The 13,377-nt window shown below is 42.2% G+C and overlaps 1 protein-coding gene across 7 annotated transcripts in view; it reads left to right on the top strand.

Moving 5' to 3' along the window:
• Nucleotides 1–13,377, top strand: part of KIF13A (kinesin family member 13A) — a 234,687-nt gene that overhangs the window by 181,295 nt on the left and 40,015 nt on the right. For all 7 annotated transcript variants that reach the window (XM_010352723.2, XM_010352715.2, XM_010352719.2 and 4 more), the window contains exons 19-23: nucleotides 2,997–3,137; nucleotides 4,060–4,209; nucleotides 8,114–8,275; nucleotides 8,925–9,098; nucleotides 11,512–11,663. In XM_010352723.2, coding sequence (XP_010351025.1) covers nucleotides 2,997–3,137; nucleotides 4,060–4,209; nucleotides 8,114–8,275; nucleotides 8,925–9,098; nucleotides 11,512–11,663 — 779 coding nt within the window. The remainder of the gene's footprint in view (nucleotides 1–2,996; nucleotides 3,138–4,059; nucleotides 4,210–8,113; nucleotides 8,276–8,924; nucleotides 9,099–11,511; nucleotides 11,664–13,377) is intronic.

Here is a 13,377-nt window from a genome sequence, read left to right on the forward strand (position 1 = left end):
TCATTGGGTAAGAATGCTATTTAAATGATGTTTTTAGATAATGTAATAAGAAGAATACACAGAATTTTAGTGGCTGAAGGACTTCCTAATTTATATGCCTTCTTTAAAACAATAAGACTAGAAACATATTTTACCTGGCTTTTTTTTTTTTGCATGTAAATACCCCTTTCTGAATTGGGGGAATATGTGTAGGCTATAGTACCTGGTTTTTGTTTGTTTGGTTTTTTTTTTTTTTAGACTAAGTCTCACTCTGTCACCCAGGCTGGAGTACAATGGCATGATCTCAGCTCACTGCAGTCTTCGCCTCCCGGGTTCAAGCAATTCTCCTACCCCAAACTCCCGAGTAGCTGGGATTACAGGTGCATGCCACCACACCCGGCTAATTTTTGTGTTTTTAGTAGAGACAGGGTTTTGCCATATTGGCCAGGCTGGTCTTGAACTCCTGGGTTCAAATGTTCCACCTGCTTGGCCTCCCAGAGTGCTAGGATTACAGGCGTGAGCCACCGTGCCTGGCCTGCTATGGTACCTTTTTAAGAGTGAATTCTACAAGAAAGGAAGACTTTTTATGATACCTGACTTCAAACACACAGAACTCTTTGCAAGTGTTTGAGAGCTTCCTGTCATTTCACCTTCAAGAATTTTTCCTGTAGAGAGAAACTTTGAAGAAAATTGTTTTTTGTTTTTGTTGTTGTTTATCAAGGGAATCCACCCCCAGTATTTCAACCTAGGTTCTCTATTTTCCGTAAGTGTCAGCCAGCTGAGAATTAAAGAGAAAGAATACAAAGAGAGGAATTTTACAGGTGGGTCACCAGGGGTGACATCACATATCGGTAGGACTGTGAAGCCCACCTGAGCCTCAAAACCAGCAAGTTTTTATTAAGGGTTTCAAAAGGGTAGGGGGTGTAAGAACAGGGAGTAGGTACAAAGATCACATGCTTCAAAGGGAACAGGACAAAAGGCAAAAGCAGAGCTACTGATAAGGGTCCAACAAAGATCACAAGGCAAAGAGCAAAAGCAGAACTACTGATAAGGGTCTATGTTCAGCAGTGCACGTATTGTCTTGATTAACATCTTAAACAACAGAAAACAGGGTTCGAGGGCAGAGAACTGGTCTGACCACAAATTTACCAGGGCGAAGTTTTTCCCCACCCTAGTAAGCCTGAGGGTACTGTAGGAGACCAGGGCATATGTCAGTCCTTACCTCAACCGGGTAAGACAGACATTCCCAGGGCGGCCATTTATAGACCTCCCCCCAGGAATGCATTCCTTTCCCAGGGTGTTAATATTAATATTTCTTGCTAGGAAAAGAATTTAGCAATCTCTCTCCTACTTGCATGTCCATTTATAGGCTCTCTGCAAGAAGAAAAATATGGCTCTTTTTGCCCGGCCCCGCAGGCAGTCAGACCTTATCGTTGTCTTCCCTTGTTCCCTAAAAATCACTGTTATTTTGTTCTTTTTCAAGGTGCACTGATTTCATATTGTTCAAACACACATGTTTTACAATAAATTTGTGCAGTTAACACAGTTATTACAGTGGTCCTGAGGTGACATACATCCTCAGCTTACGAAGATAACAGGATTAAGATATTAAAGACAGGCATAAGAAATTATAAAAGTATTATTTGGGAACTGATAAATGTCCATGAAATCTTCACAATTCATGTTCCTCTGCCACAGTTCCAGCTGGTCCCTCCATTCAGGGTTCCTGACTTCCTGCAGCAGTTGTTGTTTTTTGAGGTGGAGTTTCACTCTTTGCCCAGGCTGGAGTGCAGTGACATGATATTGGCTCACTACAACCTCCTCCTCCTGGGTTCAAGTGATTCTCTTACCTCAGCCTCCCAAGTGGCTGGGATTACAGGCATGTGCCACCACACCCAGCTAATTTTGTATTTTTAGTAGAGGTGGGGTTTCACGGTGTTGGTCAGGCTGGTCTCAAACTCCTGACCTCAGGTGATCCACCAAACTTGGTCGCCCAAAGTGCTCGGATTATAGGCATGAGCCACCATGCCCAGCCAGAAAATTGTTTTTCTATGACTCAGAAAAAAAGAAAAACTAAATTTAAAAAAAGTAAGAAAATTGTTTTTCATCCATTCATTTTTTCTTCCAGCAAGCAAGCTAGAAAATGAGTCAGGGAGTATCTTATCAGTCTTGCTGGGTTTTACTCTTTTGACCTAGTAGTTCCCCTTTGGGAAATTTATTCTAAGCCCATAGTCATTGAAGTGTCCAGGATGCTTATCATAGTGGACTTCATAATAGCGAAAACTTGAAACAGACATGATGTCAAACAATAGAATAATTAGTCATATGTATAGTAGATCCAAATGCTATGGATACTGCTATGTTGCCATTAAAAAATCATGTTTATGGCTGGGTCTGGTGGCTCACGCCTATAATCCTAGCACTTTGGCAGGCCAAGGTGGGCAGATCACTTGAGTACAGGAGTTTGAGACCAGCCTGGGCAATGTAACAAAACCCCATCTATACAAAAAAATGCAAAAAAAAAAAAAAAACAAAAAAACAACAAAAAAAAGTCAGTCATGGTGTCATGTGCCTGTAGTCCCAGCTACTTGGGAGACTGAGGTGGGAGGATTGCTTGAGCCCAGGAGGTCAAGGTTGTAGTGAGCTAAGATCATACCACTTCACTCCAGCTTGGGTGATAGAGCAAGACCCTATCTTTAAAAAAAAAAAAAAAAAAAACATGTTTATGAAGAATGTTTAACAATACAAGAAAAATGATCACAATATCAAAACTGGAGAGAGGATTGGGGTGTGAAGTTACACTTTTGTTTGGTCTTGATTGTGATAAAAGTTAAGTGTGCATGAGTGTACATAGAAGAGAGAAAATAAATCAGACTATCCCCCTAGGTGGTAGAATTTTATCTTCTTTTGTATACATGTATGTGTTTTGCAAACTTACTGTGTTACTATTGTATATATATTACTTTAGCAATCGAAAAAGGAGTTATAACAGAGTTTGTTTTTTCTTCCTTATGCAGAGAGGTGCAATAGTGAGTGAGCCAGCTATCCAAGTGAGGAGGAAAGGAAAGAGCACCCAAGTGTGGACCATCGAGAAGCTGGAGAATAAATTAATTGATATGAGAGACCTTTACCAAGAATGGAAGGAAAAAGTTCCTGAGGTAAAAGAGAGAAAATGTAAAGGAGATTTTGTTATGTTAAAAACAGAGAATATAAGCGATTTAGCATCTCACACACACACACACACACAGATGTGCTGATGATACTTGAGACGTTTGTATCAGGAAAATAAATCACAAGTGATTTTGAAAGAAGTGCTAAGTCAAATCAGTAATATAACACGTGATCCCCACACAGATGGGAACTAAATGAAGAAAACGTATAGTAGATTCTTATTTGGCTTCATGTTTACTACATTTCAAGTGAAAAGAAGTAGAAGGAAGTAAATTTATGCCATTTTATCGGTGCTGTGAAAAATCAGCTTGGCTGGAGCCAGTGTGGATTTCACATTCATTAATGTGTGTTCACACACCCCTAGCTGTGATCGTGGCTGGGTAGATTACTAAGAGTAATTTTAGCTTGCATAATCCATTTTTTGGACATTAGCAGTGGAAAAGAAGACTTGGCAAAGGAGATGAGGCAAAGCAAAGGGGATGAAATGAAAAAGCTGCAGGTGAGGTGGGTAGGGGGACGACAAGACAGAGACTGAAGAGGAATCCTCTGCACAGGCATCACTTAGCTCCCCAGCAAACAGGCCCCTCCTATGGGCTAATTTTTGTTTTTGTTTTTTTTTAATGGAGGCAGTCTCACCCTGGCTGGAGTGGTGTGATCTCGGCTCACTGAAACCTCCGTCTCCTGGGTTCAAGCGATTCTCGTGCCTCAGCCTCCTGAGTAGCTGGGACCACAGGCATGCGCCACCACACCCGGCTAATTTCGTTTTTATTTATGTGCATTCTAATTTTACTTCCTGTTCAAATGGATAGATTCTTTAAATTTGTTTTCAAACTCTAGTTTTAAATAATATTATTTAAATTGATGTTGTGTTTCTTATTCGTCCATTCACTGGCTTCTCCTACTGCTCAGGCAAAGAGACTCTGCGGGAAACGAGGTGACCCTTTCTATGAAGCCCAAGAGAATCACAACCTCATCGGGGTGGCGAATGTGTTCTTGGAATGCCTCTTCTGCGATGTGAAACTCCAGTATGCAGTCCCTATCATCAGCCAGCAGGGGGAGGTAAGCACAGGCCAGCCTTGGAGAACGATGGTGGTTCAAGTTTTTCGTTTTATTTTGTTTTTCATTCTATTTAAGCTATGTTCTTGAGGTGGATCAAGAAACTAAGGCAAAGAGTCAAGATCTGCATTCTTCTTTCTCTACTAATAATCGATATTAGAAGCTTTGAGGATTAAGTCATGGTCTTAAAGGATTATTATAACACATTTAATGTTTGGAGGTCACAAGTTTTTTCTTTGTTTTAATCAAATTGGAAATATTTTGGAAACCATATTCAGCTCTGTGCCCCATATTGCTCTCTCTTTTTAAAGGTAATCTCATACTTTTGCAATATACTCTAGTTCCTTCCTGGACCCCAAATGGTCTTTATAAGATACAGCTTAGGAGGATTATTTTGCAGTCCAGAGTACTCAGACAAAACAGGCTTCAATGACTCCTTGTTACTCTCCTTTTAAACTCTGGTGTTTCAGCTATTTAGATATAGTGGCCTAGGTAGGCGTAAGATATTTCAGAAAATGTACCTTGAACTACCAAGTTATTTCTTGTGATTCTTAGAGCAGGCGAAGAATGAGATGCCATTCTGCCCAAAGTGAAGCTGCGATATAGACCCAGGTTCCCAGTTGTTGGGTGTAAGTGCACAGCCCACCATCCACTATGGAAACACGCCATGAACATTCTGTTCCAGAGGAGCAGTGCCTAACAGTGCTTTTTCCCATGAGAAAAATGGGCACAGTTAGGTGTCTGAAACCAGCCTGGTCAACATTGTGAGATGCCATCTCTAAAAAAGAAATTTAAAAATTGACCAAGCATGGACAGGGCGCAATCGCTCACGCCTGTAATCCCTGCACTTTGGGAGACTGAAGCGGGTGGATCACAAGGTCAGGAGTTCGAGACCAGCCTGGCCAATATGGTGAAACCCCGTCTCTACTAAAAATACAAAAAAATCAGCCAGGCATGGTGGCGGGCACCTGTAGTCCCAGCTACTCGGAAGGCTGAGGCAGGAGAATTGCTTGAACCCGGGAGGCGGAGGTTGCAGTGAGCCAAGATCACACCACTACATTCCAACCTGGGTGACAGAGCGAGATTCTGTCTCAAAAAAATAATAATAATAATTAACCAGGCATGGTGATGAGCACGTATAGTCCTAGCTACTCAGGAGGCTGAGGTGGGAGGATCACCAAAGCCCAGGTAGGTCTAAGCTGCAGTGAGCCATGATCATACCAATGCAGCCCAGCCTGGACAACAGAGCGAGACCCTGTCTCAGAAAGAAAAAGTGAGCACAGTTAACATGGCAGACTGATTCAGTGGCTGAGTCCCTAGTTCAGGACTTCTTAATTTGTAGTCTGTGGTGTGCTTTGAGTATTCCATGAATCCCCCTGAAATTATATTAAAATGAATTAGATTATCGAAAAGTATTAAAAAAAAAAAACGTAAGAACAACTATCTTCTGATGTCTTTTATTTCCTTTCTTCCCTCATCTTACTACTTCCTCCGTATTTGTCTTACTTCTCAGATATCATCATGTGATTTCTCTTAGGTCCTTGGTGCCAGTGCCAATTGCTGTGTGGAAGTTGGATCTGATCTACCTTTAAAAATAATCTTCCCAGGCCGGGCGCGGTGGCTCAAGCCTGTAATCCCAGCACTTTGGGAGGCCGAGACGGGCGGATCACGAGGTCAGGAGATCGAGACCATCCTGGCTAATACGGTGAAACCCCGTCTCTACTAAAAAATACAAAAAAATTAGCCGGGCGAGGTGGCAGGCGCCTGTAGTCCCAGCTACTCGGGAGGCTGAGGCAGGAGAATGGCGTGAACCCGGGAGGCGGAGCTTGCAGTGAGCTGAGATCCGGCCACAGCACTCCAGCCTGGGCAGCAGAGCGAGACTCCGTCTCAAAAAAAAAAAAAAAGAAAAAAAAAATAATCTTCCCTATTTAGGATGACAGCGCGCTACCAGAACATGTGTCACCTTGTACACATGTGTAATGACAGCCACAGTTATTACAATCTGAAACTGTGTGACGAGAGATAATTAAGACAATTAAAGCACTCCAAGAATGCAAATTTCAGAATAATCCTTTTCCTCTAATTTGATTCTGTGCAGCCAGCTTTAAGAGAAACATGGTTAAACTGACTCCTATCCAGAGAGCCACCATGATAGAAAATTTAAAACCTTTTAATGAAAAAGTTTTAAAATAACTCTCCTCATGTTTGTGTGGCTTTCAATATGCTGTTCCTCCTGGATTAGCTCTAATGGCACTGCTTTATGGAACCCTCCTTCATCCTGCTCTCAGCCCCAGTCTGAGTTACACACCCATTCTCTACTCTCAAGAGAATAAAAGCTGCCCGAGCCCAGGAACCTTGTCAATTTGGTTTGCTGTTGGATGCACAGCACTTAGCACAGTTCCTGGCACAGTTAGTTCTGGGTAAATATTTGCTGGTGGGTAAGTTTATCCTATAACAACTCACACATATATCTATTATAGCAACTGATCTATGCTGTTATTGGTGAGTTTTGTTGCTGTTGTTGTTTGAGACCGAGTCTCACTCTTTTGCCCAGGTTAGAGTGCAGTGGTGCGATTTCGGCTCACTGCAACCTCTGCCCTCCCTTGTTCAAGCAGTTCTCCTGCCACAGCCTCCCAAGTAGCTGGGACTACAGGTGTGACCCACCATGCCTGGCTAATTTATTTTTTTATGATTTTGTATTTTTAGTAGAGACAAGGTTTCATCATGTTGGCCAGGCTGGTCTTGAACTCCTAACCTAAGGTGATTCACCCACTTCGGCCTCCCAAAATGCTGGGATTACAGGCTTGAGCCACCACACCTGGCCTGTTAGTGAGTTACTTCTGTGTCTTGCCTCCCTTGACTGTTCCCTGATGACAGAACCTGTGTTTTTATTTTGGTATTTCATGAGCTAGCTCTTTGGTCAAATGAATAAGTGAATTAAGCATTTTATATTCACTCACATGAATATTTAAAAAAACATGGATTGCCAGGCGCGGTGGCTCACTCCTGTAGTCCCAGCACTTTGGGAGGCCGGTGGAGGCAGATCACCAGGTCAGGAGTTCGAGACCAGCCTGGCCAATACGGTGAAAGTCTGTCTCTACTAAAAATACAAAAATTGGCTGGACACAGTGGCTTGCGCTTGTAATCCCAGCACTTTGGAAGGCCGAGGCGTGCGGATCATGAGGTCGGGAGTTCGAGACCAGCCTGGCCAACACAGTGAAACCCTGTCTCTACTAAAAATAGAAAAATTTGCTGGGCATGATGGCAGGCATCTGTAATTCTAGCTACTTGGGAGGCTAAGGCGGGAGAATCACTTGAACCCAGGAGGCAGAGGTTGCAGTGAGCCAAGATTGTGCCACTGCACTCCAGCCTGGGTGACAGAGCTAGACATCGTCTCAAAAAAAAAAAAAATTACCTGGGCTTGGTGGCACGCACCTGTAATCCCATCCACTCAGAAGGCTGAGGCAGGAGAATCGCTTGAACCTAGGAGGCGGAGGTTACAGTGAGCTGAGATGGTGCCACTGCACTCCAGCCTGGATTATAGAGCAAGACTCCGTCTTGGAAAAAAAAAAAAAAAAAACACATGGATACTAGATGACTCCAAGTAGAATGTGAGAGCTGCCTTTAGGCTATTCATGGGCTATCCTGTGGAAGGATACGTTTGAGGATGACTCCAGAAGGCAAGTTGCAGGGAGGCAAATTTGGCTCACACTAAGGCAGGACGATTACAGGGGCAAGTGGTGGAATGGACTGCTCCGGTAGTAGCAGGACTCCCGTTACCGAAGATGACCAAGCAGCAGCTGCAGAGCCCCCTGTCCAGTTTCACTGTAGAAGGCATGTCTGTCTTGGGTCGAGGTTGCCCACAAGATGTCTGTTAACTCTGAGGTGCGCGGATTCCTTGACCCAGGTTGCAGGACGTCTCCACGTGGAAGTGATGCGTGTTACAGGAGCTGTTCCGGAGCGTGTGGTGGAGGATGACTCTTCGGAGAATTCCAGTGAAAGTGGGAGCCTTGAAGTCGTAGACAGCAGCGGGGAAATCATTCACCGAGTCAAAAAACTGACATGTCGGGTGAGAGGACAGTGATGGGAGGCTCATATGAATGACTTTCATGCAAAACCATTTTATAAAAAATCTTATGAGAGTTTTTCATCCAGGGTAGTAAAAGTTGAATTTTGTAATAGCAGGTACAATGGTGGACAGTACTTTGCTTTCAGAAATATAGCACACTTTCTGTTGACAATTGCATCAAATTTCAAAAGTATCTATGTATTTGACATGCAAGAAGTGTATGTTGCTTAGTGAATTATGTTTTTCTATTAAAGGTTGCCTCAGTCATTAGGAAGTGTGGGGGAAAAGAAAGAGATCAGACTGTTACTGTTTTCTTTCTTTATACTTTGTCTCTGTGTCTCTTTCTTTTCTCAAGTCTCTCGTTCCACCTGAGGAGAAATGCCCACAGGTGTGGAGGGGCAGGCCACCCCTTCAGGAAGCTTTTGCAGAGATGTGTGTATTTGTTGCCAAGTTTGTATACTATAGTTACAGAACTGTGGTACAGATTTCATTATCGATACAATTCCTAGTGTCACAGTCAGATATAATATTTTCAGATGTCAAATGGATGACCGATTTATTTAATTGCTTACTGTTAAATTTGAGGTAGCTGAAATAAAAGAATGTTTAATGTTTATTGGAGTTTTATTTGTATTGTTTATCTCTTCAGGTAAAAATTAAAGAAGCAACGGGACTGCCCTTGAACCTCTCAAATTTCGTCTTCTGTCAATACACATTCTGGGACCAGTGTGAGTCTACGGTGGCTGCCCCAGTGGTGGACCCCGAAGTGCCTTCACCACAGTCCAAGGATGCCCAGTACACAGTGACCTTCTCCCATTGTAAGGTATAGATGCCGTTACCAGATGAGCTGTGCAGGAAGCAGCAGAAACGGGTGCAGTTTAATAATCGATTGTCCCCATGAGTATTTGTTTTAAGTAAAATATGTTTATTAGATGTTTTAACCTCAAAAATGTACCTTATTACACATGCAAATAGTTTAGAAATATTTAAAATAAAATCTAAAAGATCTCTACCAACAGTCTTGTTCCCCAAAGATATAATAAACCACCAATGACAGGTTGCTACATATTTCATTAAACTACTTTCTATGCTCTACATCTTTTATATGTGTATGATAACATATATACAAACACCCTTTTACATCATGCACACATAAGTTCTTTAAAAATGCTATACAAAAGTGGGATCACATTATACATATTTCAAAATTTGTGCATCTTAACATGGAAGTTGCTGCATATCATTCTTAAGAAGACAGCATTACATTCTAATGTATCATATGAGTGATATGTTTCATATAGATTTTCTCATAAGTCATATGAGAAACTAGAAAAAGGGAAAGGTGAATTTGTGGTAAATGTGGTTGGATCTCCTTTGAGACATCATATACTGTTCCTGGCTTTCACAAGGGACTGCTGAGAAGTCATTTCTGAAAGACCAGCTCCATCCTCTCTATAGTTTTGTTTTTCCTTAGACAACCCTTCATAGATACTCAAGACCCCTTCTTTTGCAAATCATGCTTATTCTTTCTGGTTCTACACTTGGAAAACTAATCCATATCACCACCTATAAAATTTCACATACATAAAGGCTGTCAAGTTTTTCTTTTTCTGAAAACAAATAGCCTACATTTATCTGTATTCACCAAGTCTGTTCCTCAAAATCTTTATTAATCATTTTTATCGTTGTTCTCTGAATATTCTTTTAAATATTCCGCATCTTTCTTTGAATCCACAAAGCTGCTTGTTTAGAAAGATGAAATCTGAATTTCAAGTGTGTTCTGGTTAACAGCTGTTTTAATAAATGCTAGTCCCAGAGCTTCTGGGTTCTTGTGATCTTGGAGTTTTTTGGATCTCTTGTGATCTTGGAGTTTTTTCATCTCTAAAATGTATAGATTGTCATGAAGTTTGTTTTTCTTCTTAAATTCTGGGTCTATCTTCAAATAAAATAGACTGAAAAGTAGATACTATATGGTTAAATAAATATAGCACAACTGTTTCTGCAAATTAGCATCACAAGAGATGTCTTCACCTGAGATTCCACTGAGAGACTAATGGAAAGAAAATTAGCTTGGCTTCTTGCCTACTGCGTTTCTCTGGGTGATTTGCCACCCATCTCGGTCAGTTCAGTATTCATTTCCTCACAATCATCTGTTTGGGTTTGTTTCTGTTTTTAAAGACGATGTCTCACTCTGTTGCCCAGGCTGGAGTGCAGTGGCATAATCATGGCTCACTGTAGCCTCGAACTCCTGGGCTCGAGTAATCCTCCTGCCTCAGCCTCCTGAGTAGCTGGGACTACAGGCATGCACCACCACACCTGGCTAATTTTTACTTTATAGAGACAGGATCTCATTTTGTTGCCCAGGCTGATCACTATCTCCTGGGCTCCAGCTATCCTCCTGCCTCGGCCTCCCGAAGTGCTGGGATTACAGACGCGAGTCACCGTGCCCAGTCTGTCTGTGTTTTAGAAAGAGGAGATAGGGTAGGAAAGCTTAAAAGCAAGAGCATAAAGTCATGAAGATAACCATATAAAATTTAATTCTGTTATTATTCTCTTAAGCCATGGCAAGGAACAGTTCATGCAGTTAGTCTGTGCCAGCTGAAAATCAGACTGGTCCTGTGGAACTGAGAATGAACCAAGTGTAAGACAATGTAGATTCAGCTCTGTAACTAACAAACCATATGACTTTGGACAATTTGCTTTCTTCATTTTCTTTATTGATACAAGAAACAGGTTGAGGCTGGGCGTGGTGGCTCACGCCTGTAATCCCAGCACTTTGGGAGGCTGAGGTGGGTGGATCACGAGGTCAAGAGATCGAGACCATCCTGGCTAACACGGTGAAACCCCGTCTCTACTAAAAATTTAAAAATTAGCCTGGCATAGTGACGTTTGCCTGTAGTCCCAGCTACTAGGGAGGCTGAGGCAGGAGAATGGCGTGAACCTGGGAGGCGGAGCTTGCAGTGAGTGGAGATCGTGCTACTGCACTCCAACCTGGGCAATGACGCGAGACTCCATCTCAAAAAGAAAGAAACAGGTTGAATTAAATTGCCTCCCAATTTTCCTTTCAGATCTAATATTCTGTGGTTCTTCATGGTTTTCTGTAAAACAGAAGAGATGGATTTAAGGTCAAGATCAGGCTAACATACTCTAAAATAAATATAACAGTTGAAAGATCAAAAGGAAATTTCACAGACTCCTTTAAGCATAATTCTTGTGCTTTCGCCCACTTACCCCAGGACTATGTGGTGAATGTAACAGAAGAATTTCTGGAGTTCATTTCAGATGGAGCACTGGCCATTGAAGTGTGGGGCCACCGGTGTGCTGGAAATGGCACCTCCATCTGGGAGGTTGATTCTCTTCATGCTAAGACAAGAACACTGCATGACAGGTTTGTACTTGGCTGTGAGTTTTAGATACAAGGTCAAGACTAGGACTTGAGCAGTCTCTGAACCTACTCTGGCCTAGGAGGCTGCTCATAAAAAAAAAATAAAATCATTTAATTAAAAAAAAGAATGGCCGGGCACGGTGGCTTACGCCTGTAATCCAGCACTTTGGGAGGCCGAGGCGGGCGGATCACGAGGTCAGGAGTTAGAGACCAGCCTGGCCAACATGGTGAAACCCTGTCTCTACTAAAAATACAAATATTAGCCAGGCATGGTGGCATGTGCCCATAATCCCAGCTACTCAGGAGGCTGAGGCAGGAGAATCTCTTGAACCCGGTAGGTGGAGGTTTCAGTGAGCCGAGATCGTGCCACTGCACTCCAGCCTGGGTGACAGAGTAAGACTCCGTCTCAAAAAAAAGAAGGAAGGGAGGGAGGGAGGGAGGAAGGGAGGGAGGGAGGGAGGGAGGGAGGAAGGGAGGGAGAGAGGGAGGGAAGCCAGCCTTCTCTGATCCTATTTCCTCCTTTGTAAAATGAAAATGATGAAAGAAACTACCAGGCACCAGAGAAATTCAATGGGGAATTGTATGTCCTATCAACAAATGAGACTGAAACAACTACATCTCTATGTGGAGAAAAATCACCCTTGTTCTTGACTTCACACCATATACAAAAATTAATTTGAGATGAATCATATGTAACCTTAAATATGAAAGCTTAAACTATAACGCTTACAGAAGAACACAGGATTTTGAGATAGTCACATATTCTCAGGCCACAGAAAATGCTAACCATAGAAGAAAAAAATTGTTTAAGTTGGACTTAATCAAAATTGAAAGCATGTGCTCATCAAAAGACCACTACGAAAATGAATACACAAGCCACAATCTGGGGGAAAACTGGCATTTTCTTGTCAAGTTGATCACTCGGCTCTTTTATGACCCGAGAATCCCACTCATAGGTATTTACCCAAGATAAATGAAAATGTCAGTTTGCAATAGAATTGTACACAACGTTCTTTTTTTTTTTTTTTTTTTTTTGAGTTGGAGTCTTACTCTGTCTCCTAGGCTGGAGTGTGCAGTGGTGCGATCTTAGCTCACTGCAGTCTCCACCTCCTGGAGTGAGTCTCCTGCCTCAGCCTCCTGAGTAGCTGGGCTTACAGGTGTGTGCCACCATGCCTGGCTAATTTTTTTTTTTTTTTTTTTTTTTGGTAGAGACAGGGTTTCACCATATTGGCCAGGCTAGCTAGTCTCGAACTCCTGACCTCAGGTGATCCACCCGCCTTGGCCTCCCAAAGTGCTGGAATTACAAGTGTGAGCCACCACACCCGACCTAGATGATGTTCATGTCATTGTTATTCATGGTATCCCCAAATTGCAAATAGCCCAAATATCCTTCAGTGAGTGAATGGGGATAAATTGGTATTATTCATAAATAAAGTATTACTCTGCATTAAAAAAGAAAAAAAACTTTTATCCATTTGGATGAATCTCAGAAACATTATGCTGAATGAAAGAAGCCAGACGCAAGAATACGTAATGTGCAATTCCATTTATCTGGAGTTCTAGAACAGGCAAAACTAATCTCTGAGTTACACAGTTGCTACGGGAGTGTGGGGATTGAATGGGAACGGGTATGAGCAAACTTTCTGAGGTGATAGGGCAGGTTGCACTCATATATGCATTTCTCAAAACTCATCGAACTCTATACTCAAGATGTGGA

The sequence above is a fragment of the Rhinopithecus roxellana genome, chromosome 4, assembly GCF_007565055.1.
Source record: "Rhinopithecus roxellana isolate Shanxi Qingling chromosome 4, ASM756505v1, whole genome shotgun sequence".
NCBI classification, from domain to species: Eukaryota; Metazoa; Chordata; class Mammalia; order Primates; family Cercopithecidae; genus Rhinopithecus; species Rhinopithecus roxellana.